We start from the raw sequence: 23,647 nt of genomic DNA, 5'->3' as shown, positions 1-23,647 counted from the left end.
TATTCTCATAATATAATAGATATTATTGAATTACTCGGATGGTACAGAATTTATACTTATTGAATTTTACATAAATTCTCCCGCAAAGGTAGGGTAAAGGCTAAAGATTAGTGCTTCGTTAGTTTCAAAAAATTACAAAGCACTAACGTTAATGCTATCACAGTTTAGATGTTATTAATGAATAACTCGACCGAGACTGAATTTAAAATTCTCGAATTTACACTAATTTTCTCACAAAGGTTGGTCAAACACTAAAGATTAGTGGATCAACAGCACTGAAAAATGTAATAAGTACTAACATTAGTGCTACCATAGTTTAGGAGTTATTAATGAATATCACAAGCCGGTCTAAATTTAGAGGTTTCAACTTAATGAATTTTACACTTATTTCCACACAAACGTGAGATAACCACTAAAGATGAGTGCACTGTTAGTGCCACATAGAAGTTATTCACTAATCCGAGTTATTCACTAATAACTCCTAAACTATAATAGCACTATCGTCAGAGCATTTTTTCAAGCACTAACAAAGCACGAACATTTAGCGATTATCATTCGATTTCATGGACAATTATTGTAAAATGCGATAAATTTAAATTTATCCTCGTGCGAGTTATTCTTTAATTACTGCTAAATGATGAAAGCACTAACGTTAGTGCTTAGTTAGCGTAGCAATAACCGCTGGTTTCGTCTAATTTCGTCTAACAATTAGTGAACAATTGTAGAAAAATTAAAAGATCCAAAGTTGTCCCCTGTCAAGGTATTCATTTTTAACTCCTAATCTACGATAGCAGTAACGTTAATGCTTACAAGGGGTCATCTTATATAGATAATAGCGTTGCCAAATCAAACAATGTGCAATCGATAGAGGAGTGAAGAAAAGTGAGAAATTCAACGTTTTACGGCCCGACACCTTGAAACACAGGAGATACAGAGGAAAGTAGAATCTAGAATCATGTTAAGATACCAATGCAAATGATACACTGACACAGAAAGAACTTGAAAATAATTAAAATTATCAAATTGATATTTACACAACAGTATAGTAAAAAAACATTGTGCCCACAGATACGCTCAATAACATCATATGTAATGCAGTGTTACCAAATGAGCATAAAATGAAGTTTCGTTAATTTGAACAAAAATTATAACATCTAGAAAATATAATTATGAGTAGAACCATACCTGTGAAGTCGTGTTGTATAGTGTTACCAACGTTTGAAGATAGAGGCCTATATGAATTCCTATATGAATATTGGATGTAGAAGAGAACATACAGTACACGATTCTAACTCGTTAAAACCAAACTATGAGACCACAAACAATAATATAATCACTGAATCATGAACATAAGGGCCGAGGCACAGTGTCGAAGCAGGTTTGCCCAAATGAAAAATCAGAATAGTATCAAACACAACACACAAAACTGAAGCGAGGCATGCTCTTGAATTGACAATTGATTAGAAGGCTCACGTTTCTGGTGCACGTAATATTGCATCACCTCACACATTGTTGGTAGTCAATTTTTCATTGTTCCTCTTGATAAAGCGTTCCGCAGTGTGTTGGTAATGTATGTACTTTTCTACATCCGAAATTCATATAGGCCTATCATCAAATGTTGGCAACACGGTACATCATGACTTCACAGGTATGGTTTTAATCACAATTATAGTTTCTATGTGCTATAATTTGTGTTCCGTGCCATTTAACGAAATTTCACTTTGTGCTCAGTTGGCAACACTGAATTGCATATGATAATGTTGAACATGTCTGTGGGTACAATGTTTGCTTGCTATACTGTTGTGTAAATACAATTTTGATTACTTTCATCATTTGAAGTTATTTCTCTGTCAATGTATCTTTTGCATCTATCTTCACATGATTCTAGATCCTTCTTTCCTCTGTATCTCCTGTGTTTCAGGGTGTCGGCCGTAAATCTTTAGATTTCTCACTTTTCTTCACTCCTCTATCGATTTCACATTGATTTATTGGCCAATGCTACTATCAATATAAGATGTTCCCTCGTTAGTGTATTTTGGAACATTAACGATGCACTAATCTTTGACGATTATTACACCTTCGTGGGAAAATTATTGTAAAATTTGCTAAAATTAAATTTTATCCCCGAGTGAGTTATTCATTTATAACTCTTAAGCTTTGATAGCACTAATCTTCGTGGTTTTTGTTTCTGGAATAATAACGATATAGTAACTTTTGACGTTTCCCTTTGTAGGACAAAAATTTTGGAATTCGAGAAACTTTAATTTAGTTTCACAAAAGATATTCACTAATAACTCCTTAGTTTCATTGCACGAACGTTAGAGTCTAGTATACCAAAAGGCACTAATGAAGCACAAACTATGTTAAAAGTTTCGGTAGTATTTGAGATGAGTGCAGGGCTAAATTTAGACACATGCCATTTTCCATTTTGTAAAATGCCTCCTCCAAATACAAAAACTCTAATAACCATTTATAATGTAATGGATACTATTAAGTTGGTGGGTGTTATTGCCGAAAACCCAACATTAGTGCTTCAATTGTATAGACGCTAGAAAGTGAAACTTAGCGGAAGCTAACAACATGCTAGCACTTTCCACAAAAATGTTCACGACAAGAAGCACTGATGATCATTGTTGATGCACCAGCAAGCAATAACAAACTGCTAACGATTTCAGTAGAAGAGATCATTATGAATTGGTGGGAATTTGACCTAATGAAAATTACTCATGTATTTCATATGAGAGTTTCGAGACATGATTTGCCATATCTAGACTAATAGTGAAGTACTAACGAAACAATCAATGTTTTCTAGGAGCACGAATGATGTACTATAGATTGCACTAGTTGAGATTGTTAGTGATTTCTCAGGTGGATAGCGTGAAGTTAGCGTTCCTAAAGTTTCTTTCTTCTGAGGAGTAAAAATAGTTGGAATAAGGACGTTCCAATTTCTACCAAAATAAAATCACGAAATGTTATTAGAGGCAGTTGAAATAAAGTAGTTCTTGCTGTTAACTGTGAAGTAAAGGCACCTGAAGATGTGTTCCACTTATTCGTTGGGGATGATATTATAATTGATATTGTTACAAAATCAAAGGAGGAAGCTAATCGGATCTAAAGGGAAGAAAAGAGGAAAAAGGTGTGGATGATGTGTGATTCTGAAGAAGTTTTAACATTTATTGACTTTTTATTACTGCTGGTCATCTGAAATGAAAAAAACATAAACACGAAGTCCCTATGGAATAAGAAGTACGGTCAGTACCGACGGAAGGGCCGGGCGAGCCGAACGACCGCCCGGGGCGCCAAATTTTAGGGGAGTTTTGGGGAGCCAAAATCCTTGCTAAATTTATATTATTGTAAACGGTGAACTAAAAATTAACTTTTTCATAAATTGTGTAGAAACATTGGTTACTATCTCAAGCCATAGGCCTCACTCTTTATAACAACCCAGGTTTCTTCTTGAATCTCCTATAAAGGAAATCCCTTCATCCCTTCACCCTATTTGTCTATAAAAAAATCTCCCCTGACAAAGCTAAAGGCTATTGTTAAGATTTGGGAGTTTTGAGCAACAATAACACGCTCTGACACCTACAACCACCGCGATGCCGACAATTGCAATCCTTGCGACAAAGCTATGTCGGCCGCTCTATCAATACACACAAACAATATTGAGTTATCGACAACCAAAAAGAAATTAGTCCTATTTGTATTGTCAAATGTCTTGTGAAAGAAAATTATAAATCAGAAGTCATTTACATGTAGTGCAGGCTTCATGGTGTGCGTGTTCTTCTTTTGTCTCCTGAATTTCGACTCTTAGTAGAAGAATCGTTGCGTTAATGTGTTCTTTGTCAACATGTTGGATAAAAGAAGCCCTCTGGAAATGTATACAGAAAGAGAAGAGCACAATTAGCTGCTGAAAATGAGAAGCAGGCAGCAGCACTAAAGAAATTCTTTCGTACTCCTGAAACAAGCAATAATAAAAATGAAAACGTAGAACCAGAGAATGATGAAACCAGCAAGAAATCAACAAATATTCCAGAAGATAACAACACAGTACACGTAAGTAGGCCTACATTACGTAACGTATTTTCGTTTTATTACGTTTAATAGAGAAGAGGTGTTTAGCGTAGCGTCTTAGCAGGCTGGGGTGGGTAGGGTGGTTGCCTCTCAGATAGGCGGCGAACTTCAGGCTCAAAGAAAGTTCTTTCCCCATTGATATAAGTAGCAATAATTACATTCTATACCAACACGGATGCTTGATACATGTACCAAAGCGATAATACTTTTACTCGATAGATGTGTATTAACCAACTTTAGCTGTATTTCAAGCATTCATCTATTAACTAAGTAGAGGGACTCCATAGTCTAGAGGTTAAAGCGTTGGACGCATGTCTACGTGCTCCTGGGTTCAATCCCCGGACTTTCCGCTTTTCAACGGCAGGAAAACTGGGGAGTCACATAAATAAAGATATGACGGTCACTTGCCCTGCAAACCTCCTAATACGCCTGTTGGCGGGTAGTGACACGACCTGCTGACCCGCGTTCTATTACCCATGTGGATGAATTTTTACCACTTGCTATCAGAAGGCGTTGGAGCAGGCCCAGGATCTATTGGTCTGCCGTGCCAGTGATTATTATTATCAGGGCCGGATTTAGCATTTTGGCGCACCTAGGCCCAATAATTTTTTCCGCCCCCTAGTCTGGATAAAGTTACTTTCGTAAAACCTTTATTAAAAAATTATATCAGGCCTATATGTTAATTTCTTAGACACCACTCCACGATGCAATTTTATCATTGCAAGTTTTTTTTTTTTTTTTTTTTTTGTAATTTACTTGGTTCTGGGCTTAACAAAATACCGTTAATGTATTAACAAAAGATTAGTGAACTTTACCAACAATTATTTGTTCAAATGAACTTCAAAATCAGAATGCTTTATTAGCCTGATTTTTTAAATCAATTCAAAAAAATATGGTAAGTTATGGCAAATTATTTTTATTTCAAGGTATTTTTTTATTTTTTTTTCTCTCGGCCGTGCGCCCCCTGGGAGCTCGCGCCCATAGGCCCGGGCCTACCGGGCCTATTGGGAAATCCGGCCCTGATTATTATTATTATTAGTAGTAGTAGTAGTAGTAGCATTGTAGTAGTATTGTAGTAGTAGTAGCAGTATCGTCTATTAACTAGAATTCTGAAGAGTTAAAATGTATGATTGTTACCGTTAACAGATCCCCTTGGAGTTTCGCTATCACAAATTTTGCAATAGATCCATTATTTCATAAACATATCGTAAATAAGTAACATGTACCAGTGCAAGACTATATATATTATGTTTCTATCCAATACGATTAACGTGATTTAAAAAAAAAAGTGTTCGGGCTTCGGCAGCTAATTTGAATGCATTCGCATCTATTTTATGAATGCGCTGATTCTTGATGATTTTCACAACACAAAGTTGTTAATGAATACGGAGAGAATTTAATTTTTATGTACAGTTAGCAAAAGAAAAAATGAGGCATTCTTACCTAGATTCTGTAAGAATAGCCCACTTTTTGTTTTCCTAACTGTACATTTTCACAATGAACACGGAATATGTAGATTCAATATTTATACGCAGTTATTATATCATTTATGCTTTTTCTTCACCTTTAGAATACAAATTAAATATATTTTCTTCTTTTAAGAAAACAAACTTTATTTGTAACGTTTTAGTTTTTCTTTTTTCCTTTCCACAGGTGGATCGATCGATTACGAGCATTTCGCAGGAGGAAGAAGAACAATTGAAATCTGGAACAATTGATATACGAAACGAAGATGGATCAGCATTTCCAGAGGAAATTGTAATAGACGTAAGTTAAATATTTTGCTATTTGAATAAACATACAATTGCATGTTGGCTGAATATCACGCAATTACAGCATTGTGTAAAATATAAGAGGAAATGCAGTGAAACATGATTACTTTTATTATTAGAGTACATTGCAATTCGACAGTCATAAATTATAAATTCGACAGACCGACAGTTGTTTCTAAATATCTTGCACCAATATGTTCATGACGGCCTAGCTTCCATATATATTTTTAGTTAGCTAGTGGGATTAAATTAACTATGTTTCACTTACTTTCCGTGAAGCATATACAATATTATTGATTTTCTTTGGTTTAATTTGAAGGGTGTTGTAGATGAATGGATCATTTCGACCTGAACTCGGGATATAAATCGAATTATTATTTTTGTAACAAATAAGCAAGCAGTAGAACTGATTAGAGACTTTTCACTAACTGACTTTATATAAACTATAGTTTGGCCACATACATTTTACTGAAATTATTTTTTTTAATCTGTTGGAAAAATGAAAATACTGAGGTTCAAACTGTATATGCTTTTGTACCGTAATATAAGAAAGCTCATAATTTGCCTGCTATTAGTAATTAATTTATGATGATGATTGGTGTTCTTCCCGGAGGCATGTGTTTGACGCCGAAGGTATCTCAGCAAGGTGAAACCATGGTGGCTTTGCATTGCTTTCCATGGGATGATGATGACGTTCTAAGGGCGGGATCCGAACCACTTGTGTCCTCACCGAGAATCGAACCCGAGCTCCCTTAGTTATAAGGCGATGAGCTTAACCAGTCGTTCTGCGGAGACGCCAATTAAATTATAACTTGCCAAATATATAAACAATCAATCAAAAACATCTTTAGGGTCACACTTACTCAATTTTTGGAATTCATTTCTTGTGTCTAGGTGCATAATATCACTGTATTCCGTTCAAGTTGATTCGACGGAAGACATATGGGATAACATTTTTTTCAAAATAATAATATGTAATATTTATTGCCTTAGTGGTTCAATGATTAGCAGACTCACATTTGATGCAAGAGTTAGCGGATTCTATCCCCCAAGGCTTTTCATATTGAGCATCGCAAGCAAAATCGGAAAGCTTTTCAAATAATATAAATACCAAACTCTAATCCAGAAAGCCCCAAAACATTACGATACAAGTCAACTAACTTATCACATACCAACTCACCACATTTAAAGAGAAAGAAAAAAGGACACAGTCAGTGGTGTTTCGGAGCTTAAAAAACAGAGTTTAGTTTTAATTAGTGTATAATAATGTGCATATTTTAAAGAAAATACAGATAGTAAGAAATGCAAACTTGCTAAGAATAATGTTCAAAGAAATGTTGTTTTCAAAGTTGCATATTTCTTAGGTTAAGTCAGCCACGGACATTTTTGTATCCCGGTTGATCTGGTCGTTCATTACTGATTCAACTTCGTAAGAGGCATTTGTGGAGCCAATCAAGGTCAAGGCATTTAACCACATTACAGCACTTCAATGCTGAAACCGAGAATCCTGGGTAGGGCTTCAGAAATCCTGGGCAGATTGTCCTATGTATACAAAAGAACATTACGTGGATCTAGCTGCTTGAATATCCCCCACCCCCACCCCACCCATCTTCGGTGCAAGCCTACCATCTTTAAAAATTATGAACACAATTTTAAAAATTCCATTCAAGTTTTACTCACTTATTCTTTGTTAGAAGACAATGTTTAAAATAAATTTAACATTATTTTCTACTTACTTTTTTCTTTCTTTTTTCTTTTTTTTTTTTTTTTTTTTTTTTTTTTTTTTTTTTTTGCAGGCGTTGGAATCACAATGAATCGATCTTCATGATCCAGGAAATTGGCCAGAACATATTACAGACTGAATGCGTCAGATATTTGTTACACGAGGTCCAGTTTAAATCTCCAAACGAGAGTTCCCAGTAAACAGCGAGGGTCGGCGATTTACTACAAGCAAAGGTGGCCATTTTCCACTGAGCTCGCTCGCGCTCGCGCTCACCTGTCTCAGCTGGTCTCGCGCTCACTAGCGCTCGCGATCACTTCTCCCAACTGGGCTCGCACTCACTCGGGCTCGCGCTCATCTCTCTCGACTGAGCTCGCACTCACTCGCGCTCGCGATCACTTCTCCCAACTGGGCTCGCACTCACTCGGGCTCGCGCTCACTTGTCTCAACTGGACTTGCGATCACTAGCGCTCGCGATCACTTCTCCCAACTGGGCTCGCTCGGGCTCGCGCTCACTTCTCTCCAATAGGCTTGCGCTCACCCGGGCTCACGCTCACTTGCCTTAATTGGGCTCGCGGGTATATGATGGGTATAAAGAGGTATTAAAATCTAGACTTTGACTAGCAGTAGGCCTAATTCAGTAGTAAATAGAGCTATTAATGCTATATATCAATTGTCAGATATAAAAATAAAATAATAAAAATGTTGCAGGGTTTAATGTATTAAACGTGGGCGGAGTTTGAGGAACTTGAAATAAAATGCTCCTGATATTTGAATCTGGGCTTTGACTACTAGTAGGCCTAGTTTCTCAATAGAAAATAGGCTATATGACTAACGTCATATAGGAGTTATCAGACATCACAATAAAATATTAAGAGTTCAAGTCTTAAGGCTGTCATAACACTTGCAGACCAATACTCATCAAATGAATCTCTTTCTTGTTTACTAAGATCAAAACAACTTATGAAAAAAAAAAGCTTAGTGTTAGTAAATAAGAAAGAAACTTGTTTGAGTGTTCGTCTGCAAGCACGACGGCAGCACGAAGAAGCAATGCCTAAATATATCTGAGTATGATGATTTCGTAAAAAAATAAATAAATAAATAAATAAAAAAATTAAAAAAATAAATCACCAGTCCTGTTAGCAAACAAATTCTATTATGTAAGTACTCATGCCTTATCATGAAATTATTTTAATGCAGTTGATGAATTGTGAGGCTTATATAAGAAAAATTTGGTTCGAAAATTTTCAGGGCCAAAATTAGGCTTACTGTCGCCCATGTTTCACACATTAAACTTGCAACATCCCAATTTTATTCTGATATCTGATAACTGCTATACGACATTAGTAGCTTTACTTTCTACCGAGTTATTTGGCCTATTTGTAATTGTAGTCAAAAGCTAGATTTTAATATCCAGGGCATTTTATTACAAGTTCCTCAAGGTCTGCCACGTTTAACCTTAGATATTTCGTCAGGTATGTGCTAATCTTCACGGTAATAAGATTTGATAAATCCGCAATGAAAATATTGTCAAACAACATCAAAATCGAGTTGTATCCAGGGGTAAAAATTGATCTGAAAAGGTTGGGGAACGCATGACGTCATGTCATCCCTTGTGCCTATCTTTGTCCACTATATTTTTTGGGAAGTGGAGGGACGCCATAGATATTTTTGGAAGTGGGAGATGAGGTCCCCCATGTTTTCCTTCACTTTTAACTCTGGTTGCAACAAACGACACGCCATCGTTTCAGGGTAGCTTTCGAAAAAAATACTTTAATGAAAGGAGGTGTGTGTGTGTGTGTGTTATTATTATTATTATTATTATTATTATTATTATTATTATTATTATTATTATTATTATTATTATTATTATTATTATTATTTTCGATGTTGAATTGTTATCTTTCTTTCTTTTAATAGCCCATTGACTTATATGAGGAAGTATTTTTCTTTTAAATAGACGAGATTTTACTCATTCAATTTTACTAATTTCTTCTTCTGGCCTATTTAAGGGTTCCTTGCTTTAAAAATATTCAATGTAATATTGTTTTAGTTTTTATTTATATATATTAAAATTGCATAATACCGTAGTTATATTTCGCTTAGATTACATTTAAAGATCTCAAGAAGAAGTAGTCAGTACAATTAACTGGCTAAAATTCTTTGTTTCCTCATATAAATTAATGGGCTGAATAACCATTATGATGCAAGTTATCAACATTCCTAAGAGCTACTCTTGTTTATTGGGATTTAAAGAAGCTATAATTAAATAATACATAATTATTTCGCTCGACTTTTCTATGAACGCACAGCTTCCTTAGTTGTTAGTAAATAAATTTCTTACTTCGGAAGGTCAAGTAGTTTCCTTATTCTATGATCTAGCACACACACACACACACCCACACAAAAAAAAGCTTGGGTCATGGAAGTTGTTACTAAAACAACAAAAACAAATACCTGCCTCAAATACCATCCTCTCATAATAGCCATGAAAAAGTCGGTTCTCTATCGAAAGGTGTTTGAAGTCCTCTGGACAATAAAATGACAGCTCAGACCTCAAGAATGTGATTTTTCATTTTGTAAAGTTGTTTAATTCTTCCTTTACAATTCTGCACATGGAATGAATTTCCTATTTTTTTGACTCTAAAGCAAATTAGTCCATGTGAGTCTGAAGTGAGCGCGGGCTCGCACTCAACTGGGCTCGCACTCACTCGGGATCGCGCTCATCTCTCTGGACTGGGCTCGCATCGCGATCACTAGCGCTCGCGATCACTTCTCCCAACTGGGCTCGCGCTCACTCGCGCTCGCACTCACTAATATTATCTGGGCTCGCAATCACTCGCGCTCGCGCTCATCTCTCTCGACTGGGCTCGCACTCACTCGGGCTCGCGATCACTTCTCCCAACTGAGCTCGCACTCACTCGCGCTCGCGCTCACTTCTCCCAACTGGGCTCGCGCTCACTCGGGCTCGCAATCACTTCTGTTAACTGAGCTCGCGCTCACTCGGGCTCGCGCTCACTAATCTCAAGTGGGTTCGGGCTCACCCGGGCTCGCGCTCACTTATTTCATTGGGGCTCGGGCTCACTCGGGCTCGCGCTCAATTATTGAGCCCGAGCCCCTTTGAGCGTGAGTGCCGAGCTCACGAGCGTCGGGCTCGCGAGTTTGGACACCTATGACTACAAGTAACTGCAAAAACTACAAAAGACGTCTGCACAATGGCGAAGTTGCTCGTAGTTGGCTTATTTATTCAGTGACTAAGGATGCAATATTTTGTTTCTGTTGACGTCTTTTCGGTGGTACTACAATGTCACTCTCTTCTCGTGAAGGGTTTTCGGATTGGAAGCATGTGTCCGGTTTGTTATCAGACCATGATAGATCTTTGACTCACATGAAGGCTTTCCAATCGTGGTTTGAACTTGCAAACCGATTACAGTCAGGTAAAACAGTTGACGCTGAAAACCAAGCAATTATTCGCAATGAAACTGAGCGTTGGAAAGAGGTTCTCAAACGACTGTTGTGTATAATTCAGTTTCTTGCTTCCCAGAACTTGGCATTTCGTGGTCAAAATGACACTATTTACTCAAGAAACAATGGCAATTTTCTCAAACTAGTTGTGTGTATTGCACAGTTTGATGTTACTATTGCTGAGCATTTGCGACGAATAACATATATAGAGACACATGTACATAATTTGAGCAACGACATTCAAAATGAAATAATTGAACTCCTTGGGTCAAAAATAAAGGATAAAATTTTGACGGATCTAATGAAAGCTACATATTATTCCGTAATATTAGATTGTACACCAGACGTAAGTCATACAGAGCAAATGACACTAATTGTTCGTTTCGTGAAGGTAGAACTGGGTAAGGAACTATCCATTGAAGAACATTTTTTGGGATTTTTGTGCATAAATGATTCTTCAGGAGAAGGACTAACTATCACTATTTTGGGAGAATTAGAAAAACTGAAAATTCCTCTCTCAAACATGCGTGGCCAAGGGCATGATAACGGTGCCAATATGAAAGGAAAGCACTCAGGCGTTCAAAAAAGAATATTAGATCTAAATAGTCGAGCGTTTTTGTCCCTTGTAGCTCCCATTCATTGAATTTGGTTGTGAATGATTCTGCAATGTGCTGTAGTGAGGCTGTAATTTTTTTTTTGCTTTATTGCAGGAAGTATACAATTATTTTTCTAGTTCCACATATCGTTGGTCTGTTCTGCAAAAACATATATCCAATTTCACTTTAAAGCCTTTTAGTGATACTAGATGGGAGAGTTGTATTGATGCTGTCAAATCGTTTCGCTACGAGTTAGGAGAAATTTACGATGCTCTTTTCGAAGCATCAAAGGACTCAAAGATAGACGTTATGGGCAAAAATAAGGCTTGTTCCCTGGCTAGGAAGCTCCTGAATTTTAAGTTCGTTTGTGTTGTGGTGTTTTGGTATGAAGTTCTTTCTTGTGTTAATGTGGTTAGCCATGCTTTCCAACAAGAATAAGTAGACATTCAGCAAGCAGTTGATCTGCTTAAGAAAACCAAGTGTCGCCTTGAGAACATGCGAAGTGACGAAGGTTTCCAGAATATTTTGGTTGATACCAAAGTAATTGCTGAAGAGCTCGACATTCAACCACAATTTTAGAATGAACCAAAACTCCGACCTAGAAAAGTCAAACGACAATTTTCGTGTGAATCTGAAGACGAACCGATTAATGACCCATACAGTGCGTTTAAATGTAAGTTCTATTTTTGCACATTAGACACAATTATCTGTTCCCTGAATGAAAGATTTCAACAACTGAAGCAGCACAGCGAAATATTTGGGTTTTTGTATGTCATCCATCCAATAACGGGCAAAAAGTATTCACTAAAGTGTTGCAAGGACTTACAACTATCTTTAACAGACAAAGATCACTGTGATATTGACGGTTTTCAGTTATATCAAGAGCTCTTACTTTTACCTTCATTTCTCGGTTCTGAAAGTGGGAGCAAACCGTTGCAAGTACTTACATATATTTGCTAGAACTCCCTTATTGGGTTATTTCCAAATGCAACTAAGAATCTTACTAGTATTGCTCTAAGAATCTTACTAACTATTCCTGTAAGTGTAGCTTAAGCAGAAAGAAGTTTCTCCAAGTTGAAACTTATAAAAAACTACCTACGATCAACGATGACGCAAGAGCGTCTTGTAGGCCTTTCTATGATGTCTATTGAATGTGATGTTCTGTGTGAGCTTGACACTGATACTTTAGTTAAAGACTTTGCAGAGAAAAATGCACGAAAAGTTAATTTTACTTAGCATTGTTAACAAGTCAAAAACAATTTGCATTAAAACTGTATAAGGATATAAAACTATATTACTGGTTGTATTATTTGTATTACGAAATCTTTGTACAATGCTGTTACAAAATATATTTGTATGTTCTTTTGTTCATATATATGTTCTCTTTAGTAGTTAAAAAGGTTGTTTAGGTATATATGTGTAAATAAATGTTGTATCGCATCAGCAATCTTCATTTTATATAAATCGTTGTTTCTTGAATCGTTCTGTAAATTTCTAATCGGTGACGTAGAATATTTTGCATGCTCATTGGTAAGTAATTGTTTCGTATATCGTTAACCAAAACTTACTCTGTGCATTTAACTGACAAAAGTTAAGATCTTACTCAGTTTGATAATTGATTCTTGTAGTTATAGTTATAGAGTTCAAGGAGTTATCCTTTAAAAGCAGCTATCTGTAAGGTAGCATAGCAAATTTAAACTCAGTAATACCAATGGGTTGTAGGGGGCGCCATATGGATTCTTTGCCCGGGTGATATTTTTCCCTTCCGCCGGCCCTGAGTACGGTCCACTTTTATTAAACTCCATTATGAGTTATAATAGATTTATTCTTCTATTGTCTTTCATCTGGTTTGATGATAAAACTAGATCAGAAAGAAGGAAAAAGGACGAACTTGCTCCAATTAGAGACATTTGGGAAAAGATTTGCAAAAACTTAACAACCTGCTAGTTGTCCCACAGTCAATGAACAGCTTGTTCCCTTTAGAGGTCGTTGTCCTTTCAAACAATGCATGGCGTCAAAGCCGGATAAGTACGGTATGAAAATTTGGTGGATATGCGACTCCAAAACGCATTATCCTTTGAAAGGTTAACTCCACTTGGGCATAGAAGGAAGAAAAAGAGCAAATAAATTAGCTACAGAAGTTGTTTTATCCTTAGCCGAACCATATTATCGAACAGAAATATAACATGTGGCAATTTTTTACAGACATGGAACTCCGAAAAACCTTACTAAAAACGGCTTAACAATACTAAGCCCTGTGAGAAAAAACAAACCAGTTGTTCCTGAAGACTTCAAACCAAGCAAGAATAGGATTGAGCAATCATCTATCTTCGGGTTCACAAGTGATTTCACATTTGTTTCCTATTGTCCGAAACCGAAAAAGGCTTTTATTCTTTTGTCAAACATGTACAACACTAACGAAATAGTTGTTGATAAAGAAAAGAAGCCAGAAAAAATACTGTATTATAACGAAACAAAAGAGGGTTGATACTTTAGATCAATTAGTACACTGCTACTCCAGCAAAAGGAAAACCAATATGGCCTCTAGCATTCTTTATGAATCTTCTGAACGTATCTGCTGTTTCCGCCTATTTTGTGTGGTGAATATCAATCCTCAGTGTAACATAAGAAAAGCTAAATGGAGACGACATATGCTTCTTGTGGAGTTGGCGGAATCCTTGGTTCTCCCTCAAATGTATCGAAGAAGAAAAATAGGACTTCAGAGACCTGTTCTTACTGCAATCAACGTAACACGTGCTGCATCGGCAGATCAGTCAAGTGAATCATCCACAGGTGTTGGCACACTGAAATCTAGGCCCAAGAGAAGATGTTACATGTGTAACCCCAAAAAGTGCAGAATGCAGAGACAAGTGTGTGATATTTGCAAGTGGAATGTCTGCTCTGAGCACTCAAGTTTAACAGAAAGTAACAGCAATGATCCATAGGTAACTCTTAAGGAAATATACAAAAATGTAATGTCAATGATATATCAAAACATATGTACTAAGAAAATAACATTAGTGTTCTGTTTTTCAAAGTAGTTGTTTATCTTTGTTAGTACAAAGAGATGGAGACAGTGAATATTATATATTGTTCCTTATATTAAAGTATTTTTCTGTTCAATGTACAACTTAACCCATGTTATGTGAATAATATACAGAAATATATCTATGAACAGTACATTTCATCTTACTTTAACAAATTTGTTGTCGTTTATCTTTCGTAATACAAGGGGTTGGAAACACTGAATGTTATATATTTGGCTTATGTTAGAATGTATTGATTTTAAAAACATATTTCTACAAAATTACAGTTAAGAAAAAATAAAACTTTAAAGTTTCGAAAACGAAATGAGGTGAAAAATCGCAATGTGTCCGTTGGACACACCTTGAGGTTTTGTGTAACTGAAATACCTTACGGTATTAAGGGTTAAGTCACATTTAATAAAAATATGAAAATGCAATATCAACATTCTTTGTAACACGTCAGAGGCTTACTTCAGCACCGAAATAGAAGAGAAACAACTTCAGGTGAAAGGAAAGGTTTTTTTTTTTTTTTTTTTTTTTTGCCAAAATAGTGTATAAAGCCTCAGTTTCAATATCAAGTGAGGAATTGAATTTGGAATAAGGATTTTCTCTTGATCTCAAATTCTACATGGAAGGCTTTGAAGATGGCAGAACATTCTCCTGGTCTGTAAGTTTCCTGTTACTCTCCTTTCATTCTTGATTTTGTTATGATGACAATGGCTACGTTTGATTGTTGGTTAGGTTTCCTTAGACAGGTATAATTATTTATACATTGTAAATTGTAAATATTAATACTCCACTCATATTACCGATCAGTTTTAGATTCTTTTAGATTCATTACATAAAATGGCTCCCATCAGATATAAAGATAAAAGCATTGTTGTTTGAATGTCTTGTAAGAATTGTTCATATATTGCTGTATAATTTCATTAGCATATGTAGAAATCTTAGGAATAAATATTCCCCTTAATTGTTCTTTGTAAATGCTATAAAACAGAATCTATTAATTTTGTTATTATTCTACATCCGATAAAAAATTGTTAGCTAACAAACCATGAACACTTTTCATTACAAAGCAATAAACATGTCTTTATTACACACACACACACATACACACACACACACATATATATATATATATATATATATATATATATATATATATATATATAGATAGATATAGATAGATAGATAGATAGATAGATAGATAGATAGATAGATAGATAGATAGATAGATAGATAGATAGATAGATAGATAATAGCAAGCTTAAAATACAATTTGTCATTTAACAATGTATAAGCAAATTACACTTACAAGTAATACACCAAACTCTCTTATAACGACCACCAACGTGCATGAAAACTTAATATGTTAACAACATTGAATACGCAAGATATGTGTAACCACTACGTGCTTACCTACACCAAACCGTTTACCCGGCAGGTTTTCAATTCTTTAAGACTCGTAGTAGATAAGGTAAATATAAAGAATATTATCACGCGATATTTCAGTAAAGAAATGATATTTAACTTATATATGAATTGAAGGGCGCATACACAAATGCACGCGTTATAAGCATTTAAACATGCGTATGTTAGTTCCTTGTGAAATTAAAAAAAAAAAACAATATTTTAGTACTGAACAACTGGTGAATGTTTTCAATATATACATGGTGAATCGCTTAAAGTGACACCTACTAGCAACCTATAAACTAATTTACAAAGCAAGCAGTGAAAAGATACTCGACAATATCAAAGACAGTGCTGCCGTCTTAACAGAATGTTTTATTTTTGAAATATTTAATTTTATATTTCAAATCTGCATGTAATACGAAGCATTAAAGTATCGCTGTTGCCAACTAAGGTTGCCACAATATCACACATATTAAAATTGTGAAGGGCTCAACAACAGTAAGAACGCAGCAGAAGTGGACGGGGCGGTGTACATCTGAAGTAACTTGATGTCAAAAATACTACAACCATTACATGATGCATTTCCGATAAATGAGAAGAATGTGACAAGAAATTGAAAATTTAACTTTTTGCAGGCATTGCTGTAACGAAGTGCAAAGATAAGTATCGTATCTCAGGATTTAGATGGTTTTGATAAAACAAAACAATCATAATGTCACTTAAGCAGTTTCATATATCCAACTCTTTCGCAAATATCTCTAACATTGTTAAAGTTTGGCATACCTCATTAAATGATGTATTTGTAGGGAATCTTTAAAATGCTCATTGCTTACTTTTACATCAAGGTACAATATTATAGCAATAGTACTTGGTAGTTGTAATTACAATAATTTAAAGAAGTGTTGCGAACCTTGCCTATGCTTATTATATAACACACATGGTATGACGCAACAACTTGCTATAGATAGCATTATTATTATTTTGCCTATTGGAAACCATCTAACTCCTTAAATATCAAACTTAGGATTTCTCTTAAAAATAAAGTCTGTATAAAAATCAAAATTACAATTTCTTGTACCTTTATTCCTATTTATCCGAAATGATTCATATTACGGTAATAGTATCGGACATCAGGTTACTTTAGATATGCACAGCCTTGTTGATCTCAGTTGCTTTTTCACTGTTGTAGAGGCATTCTTCGTTGGGAGCACTGAATTAAAAAGTTTAAAATTTTAATGTTTCCCTTCAGATCTAGACTTGAAGTATACAATAACCTGACGTAATGCTATTTGAAGAAAGAAATATAACTTTATATTGAGATAGAAACACTGTTAACCTGCTGACATTGTCGAGTATGAAAACTAGTTTTCGATTTCTAATTTTTTCTTGGTACAAAATTATATATATATATATATATATATATATATATATATATATATATATATATATATATATATATATATATATATATATATATATATATATATATATAAACTTGGGAGAGTCAAATGAAAACCATAATTATTTTTTAAATATTATTTATTGGTCACACAGGGTACAGAAGTAAATCATTTTTCAACATAGTCCCCTCCTCGTTCAATGCAAGTCCGCCAGCGCTTCGGAAGAGCCTGAATACCTGCAGAAAAAAGTCTTTTGGGCTACGGCGCAACCACTCGTGCACCGCCTTGCGTACCTCTTCATCAGAGTGGAACTTCCTGCCGCCCATTGCTTCTTTGAGCGGACCAAACAGATGGAAATCGCTCGGTGCGAGGTCTGGCGAGTTAGGGGGATGTGGGAGGCATTCCAATTGCAGGTCTGTGATGGTCGCAACCGTTGCACGCACCGTATGGGGCCGTGCATTGTCGTGTTGCAGCAGCACACCGGCTGATAGCAATCCGCGTCGTTTCGTTTCGATGGCAGGCCAGAGATGATTTTTAGGAGGTCCGAGTATGTAGCACTCGTCACAGAGGTTCCTCGTGGCGTGTAATGTTCCAAGATTATGCCCTTTTTGTCCCCTGTGCATAACCTTCCCTGCAGACGGCTGTGTCCGAAACTTTTAAGGTTTCGGTGATGAGGAATGGCGCAACTCTTTGCTCGCTTGCTTTGTTTCAGGCTGATGGTAATACACCCATGTTTCGTCACCAGTGACGATTCGTGACAGGAAGGCATTACCGTCACGTTCAGCACACCACAAAAGGTCTTCGCACGCATCAACACGTCGCCGTTTCAGTTCACTCGTCAGTTGTCGGGGCACCCATCTTGCAGACACCTTATGAATCTGGAGAACATCATTCACAATATGATGTGCCGATCCATGACTCATGTGTACACATGCTGCTATTTCGTCTATTATCACACGCCGGTTTTCCAAAACAATGGCTTCAACTGCTGCAATGGTCTCTGGAGTCACTACGCGCCGGGCCTGGCCGGGGCGTGGAGCATCGGCAACAGACGTAACACCATTTGCAAATTTCCGGCACCATTCATAGATTTGTGGCTGTGACAAACACGCATCTCCATACTGAACCTTCATTCGCCTAAAAATGTCAATCGGTTTCACACCTTGACTTCGCAAAAACCGAATCACAGAACGCTGCTCCTCGCTGGTACATGTGGCTATATGGCTGCCATTTTGGAACTGTTGTTGCGCCGGTGTTTGTGCATCTGCCGGCTGCTGCCACCTACGAGACATCCGGCATACTATCGTAAATAGGCATGCCAACTTACAGCTCACTGGCGGCATATGCGGATTTTTATTTCTACTTTTATGGTTTTCAGATGACTTACTCTCGTATATATTGTATATATATATATATATATATATATATATATATATATATATATATATATATATATATATATATATATATATGTGTGTGTGTGTGTGTGTGTGTGTGTGTGTTTATGTGTGTGTGTGTGCGCTACCTTTGTCAAGTTGATTACATTTATTGTGGTAAATGAAAAAAATTATGTTTAATCCATGAAACAAAATCTGTCATTATATCCTAAAATTAAGTAGTATACAGGGCGGTCCATTTCAGACATTCTACGGAAATATCTCGTAAACGGTAGAACGTAAATGAACTGAACATAAATGAACTCAAAAGGAAATACCATGGGGCAAATCGATTGGTGATGTCCCGGTGCCCCAAGGCCGCTCTTCAATAGGACCCGGGGTCCAACTTTAGAACTTTAAATGGAAACATGGAGGTAGTGACACCTCGTTCGATAGATCTTTAAAAACAAAAGAGTGATGTGGCAAAAGATTTTTCATATCTGTCACCGTTTCCAAAACAGCCGCCAGGATATGTTACCTGTATCATATAAACGTACAGTAACACTAAGACGAAAACAGTTGAAGATAAATGAGCCACACAAAAACTTAAATAGGAAAGGCATTTGGCAAATCGAATTATGTTACTGCGGTGCCCCCAGGACAGCCTTTTATGGGGGTCAGGCACATCTTAGAGGTTTTAAACTGAAACATGGGTCAAGTAATACCTTCTTCGATAGATCTTCATACAGTAAACAGTATTGTGGCAAAAGATTGTTGACATGGGTAACCGTTTTCAAAAAATGGCCGCCAAGACTTGCTGCCTGTATCAGATAAATTGTACAGTACCACTAATATGAAAACGGTTGGCGATATATGAAAAGAATGAAACTCGTATAGAAAATCACAGAGGGTATTTATCATTCCACGCCTCGAAAGTAATCCAACGGAGAGAAAGAATATTAAAGTTTAAGTGACATAATGCTAAAGATGAAATCGAATTCTTAGAAAATTATCTTTCTGATTTATCTCCGAAGGGGGTGAAACGAGAATGAATGATAAAATCTCAAATGAAAACCTCACTTTTACTTACAACAGGTATGGTTTGTCTGAAACACTTGTGTGTGCGAGTGACGGTACTGTAATGAACCAATAATGTGCAGACGACTTTTGAGTAAAAGCAACTTCAATACACATTTTTCTAAGATTGCGTTGTTCTACAAATTGGTTCGCATTTCAGTTGATTAATTTTTGAACAAATCATGCCTGCAATCAAAATGGAAATTATCATTTAGCAATAATGTTATCTACGGTTTTCCATTACAGACATCTATCGCTTATAAAAACACATTTCAGATAATTTTGTTTTGTAAATACAATTTGTAAAAACTAAGGTTCTCATTTGCAATTTCACTGTTCCTTCCCGTCCCGCTTCACCCACTTACGCAGAACGTTGGAACGATGATTTTCTCGGAATTAGATTTCCTCCTTTGCGTTATGATACTTTTGCGCTAATCATCTTTTCCTTTGTTGCAAAATATCGAGCCGTGGAATGGGAAATATCCTCTGGAATGAGAAATTACCTATAGAGGTTTTATTTTGTTCATCCATTATTGTCTTCAATCGCTTTCATATTAGTGGTACTGGATGTTTTATCTGATAAGGTACCATGCCTTGGTTGCCATTTTGAAAACGGTGACCCATATGAGCAATCTTTCGCCACAAACTGTTTAGTGTATGAAGATCTATCGAGCAAGGCATCACTTGACCCATAGATTCGTTTAAAATTTCTAAGTTGGCCCTGGGCCCCCATGAAAAGCGGTCCTGGGGACACCGCGACAACATCATTCGATTTGCCCCAAGGTATTTGCTATTTTATATTTCAGTTTTTATTCAGTTCCTTTATGTTCAACTGTATTTGAGATATTACCGTGAAAAGATTAAAATAAGCCACCCCGTGTATTACTAGCTTTCACTTATTGGTTATCACGAAAACGTTCATGTCAGTGATACACATACTTTATAATATGACGTTGCAATATAATATGATTAATATTCTTTAGTAAATTTAAGAGTTGTTGGTTAGTACTTCGGTAGTTCTTTGTATATAAATAACATATTTCAAAGACTTTAACGAACTATAATACTGACCCCAATATTCCTGCTAAAATTTTAGGATATATTTTTACATTTTTAGAAAATGTATAATTTGTTGCTACTCACTGCAAAAACATAATACAAATAACTGCAATGTTTTGAATTTAATGTTAGAAGTAACGAAAAGATATCCTCATTAGCAAGTCACCAATCATCAATTGATTTATTATATGTGGCTTGTTTCTTCACATAAAGAGGTTCCTAAGTTGTAAAAATCATAGTGCAAACGAGTGTGATGAACCTTTTAGTTCTGTCAAAGTGAATAAGCTTTAATTGTTTTTAAGACGTAAAAAACTGATAATGAGATTGCAAAGAGGATCTTTAGTTGGAGAGTTTCATACTAACGACAATTTCATACGATACTTAAATATCGGGTAGTTGTACAAACTAAAATCAATTGATGACCTTCAGATCAAACGGAGATATAAATCTCTGGATATAATTGAATGGGAATTGAATTATGAAGATTTCAGGAATGTATTGTTCCGTTACGTCAATCAACACTGCATAATATTATTTAACTATAATTTCTTCTAACATCAATTTATCAAGTTGTCTCCCTCTTGCCAACCATGTGTATTTGAAATAATACTCGAAAAGTAAACAATCACAATATCAAGACCAAACTCATTGATATATATATATATATAAAAGTATACACTTATTAGAAGAAAACGTACTTGTATAACTTACCAATTTGAGTTCATCCTTCCTCTCAGCAGCAAGGCTATTGAAGTAGACCTAAAGCTTAACATTGAATCTGAGCCACATGACCTCTCACTGGGATATAATTTACTGTTGAGTTGATTTGCAAATTAGATACATTTCAATCATATGTAATTATATGCCATATAGATCATATTGAATAAGCATACTTCTGTAGATTTTAACTTCATAGTATTACGCTTCATGTATTCATCAGATTGTAGTTAATTTTTGTTAATAAAAATCTTACAATTGCAATTGTTGTCTTTGTGGAAATTGTACAAGAATAGTTTTACATTACTAGGTCATAATAAGTTACATTGGGCTTTTGAGACATTCTGGAATCATTATTCATACTTTCAATATAAATTACCAAATCGCGAGGTTCATAAATACACTTGAACATCACCAGACGAAAAAAACACCTAATCAAATTGATAACGTTTCAGTAGATAGAAGAAGACAATCTAGCATAATTCGTTTCCAGTCGTTTACAGCGGTTGATCGTGACACGGATCACTACTTGGTAGTAGCGATAATACGAGAGAGATTATCGTTGAATAAAAGTAATATTCAATGTCCGAAAATGGAGACATTATTTTTTAAAAAATAGAAGGGAAGCAGGTAAGAGAGGAATACCAGATTGAAGTTTCGAATAACTTCTCGGTTTTAGGAGTTTCGAAGAGCACTGTTGTTGTGGATACTTAGTTTGAAATTAGAGACAGCAATAAAAGTTCAGCAATAGAAAAATTGGGACACGTGGAATTACGTAGGAATAAATTATGGATCGACCAGGAATGCATTAAACTAGCAGAGAAGAGAAAACAGGCAAAATTACGCTGGCTACAAAATCCGAATGAAATAACAACACAAAATTTTGCAGATATCAGGCGTGAAACTTAGAAAATTTTAGAATAAAGAAATGCCATTTTTGAAAGCGAAAATAAAAGAACTCGAAGAAAATAGTAAAAATAAAGATATTCGGAACATGTATAAAGGATCCCCGAATTTAATAAAGGGTAAACCTCGTGCTTATATAGTAAAGAAAGCTGATGGTACAGTTCTCACTGATACCGATAGCATCTTAAATAGATGGAAAGATTTGATGAACACGTAGCCAAAAACTAATGTGCGTAGAGAAAAAAAAGAGATTCACTCCGCACAACAGTATATACCAGAACCCAACCCTATAGAAGTAGAAACCGCATTAATGAAATTAAAGAAACACAAATTTTCGAGTGTAGATGAAATTCTGCCTGAGTTAATTTTAGGTGAAAGCAAAAAATTGTGGAACAAGATAAACTCATTCTCCTTATCTGGAACAAGGAAGAATTGCCACAACAGTGGAAAGAATCAATCATTGTTCCAATTCAGAAGAAAGGCGACAAAACTGACTGTAATAATTATCGAGGCAGTTCTCTTCTGTCAACATACTATAAAATTCTTTCAAATATTCTATTAGCAAGATTGACCCCATATGCAGAAAAATATTGGAGATTATCAGTGCGGATTTAGACGAAAACGATCAACTATAGACCATATATTTACCATTCAACAAATACTCTTAAAAAAGTGGGAATACACTACCCCGATACATCAATTATTTATTGATTTTACAAAGGCGTACGACTCGGTTAGGTGAGAAACATTATACAACGTTCTTACAGAACTTCGAGTACCGAGAAAGGTAATTAGATTAATCAAGATATGTTTAAATGAATCCCAAAGTAAAGTCCGGATAGCAAAATTTTTGTCCAGGAGCTTTCACGTCGAAAATGGCCTGAAACAAGGAGATGCGTTGTCGCCATTATTATTTAACTTCGTTCTGGAATACGCTATAAGGAAAATGAAAGATAGCAACGGGATCCTAAAGTTGAACGTTATTCACCAAGTTATGTCATATGCTGATGATGTCGATTTAACGGGGGATAATAGGAGAACAATAG

General features: G+C 35.7%; 1 protein-coding gene across 1 annotated transcript; it reads left to right on the top strand.

The window, feature by feature from the left end:
- The first annotated feature begins 10,870 nt into the window (after positions 1–10,870).
- LOC145693978 (zinc finger MYM-type protein 1-like) lies at positions 10,871–11,674 on the top strand. The gene has a single exon (XM_081770156.1). It carries the CDS (start codon positions 10,871–10,873, stop codon positions 11,672–11,674), a length of 804 nt encoding a protein of 267 aa, XP_081626282.1.
- Positions 11,675–23,647: the final 11,973 nt, after the last annotated feature.

This window comes from Thermobia domestica, chromosome 1 (genome assembly GCF_964235325.1).
Source record: "Thermobia domestica chromosome 1, izTheDome1.hap1.1, whole genome shotgun sequence".
Lineage (NCBI taxonomy): Eukaryota > Metazoa > Arthropoda > Insecta > Zygentoma > Lepismatidae > Thermobia > Thermobia domestica.
This window is presented reverse-complemented; position numbering and strand designations above follow the sequence as displayed.

What these genes read in the sequence shown, in the direction of transcription:
- LOC145693978 (XM_081770156.1), top strand. Translation starts at nt 10,871, where the DNA reads ATGTCACTCTCTTCTCGTGAAGGGTTTTCGGATTGGAAGCATGTGTCC.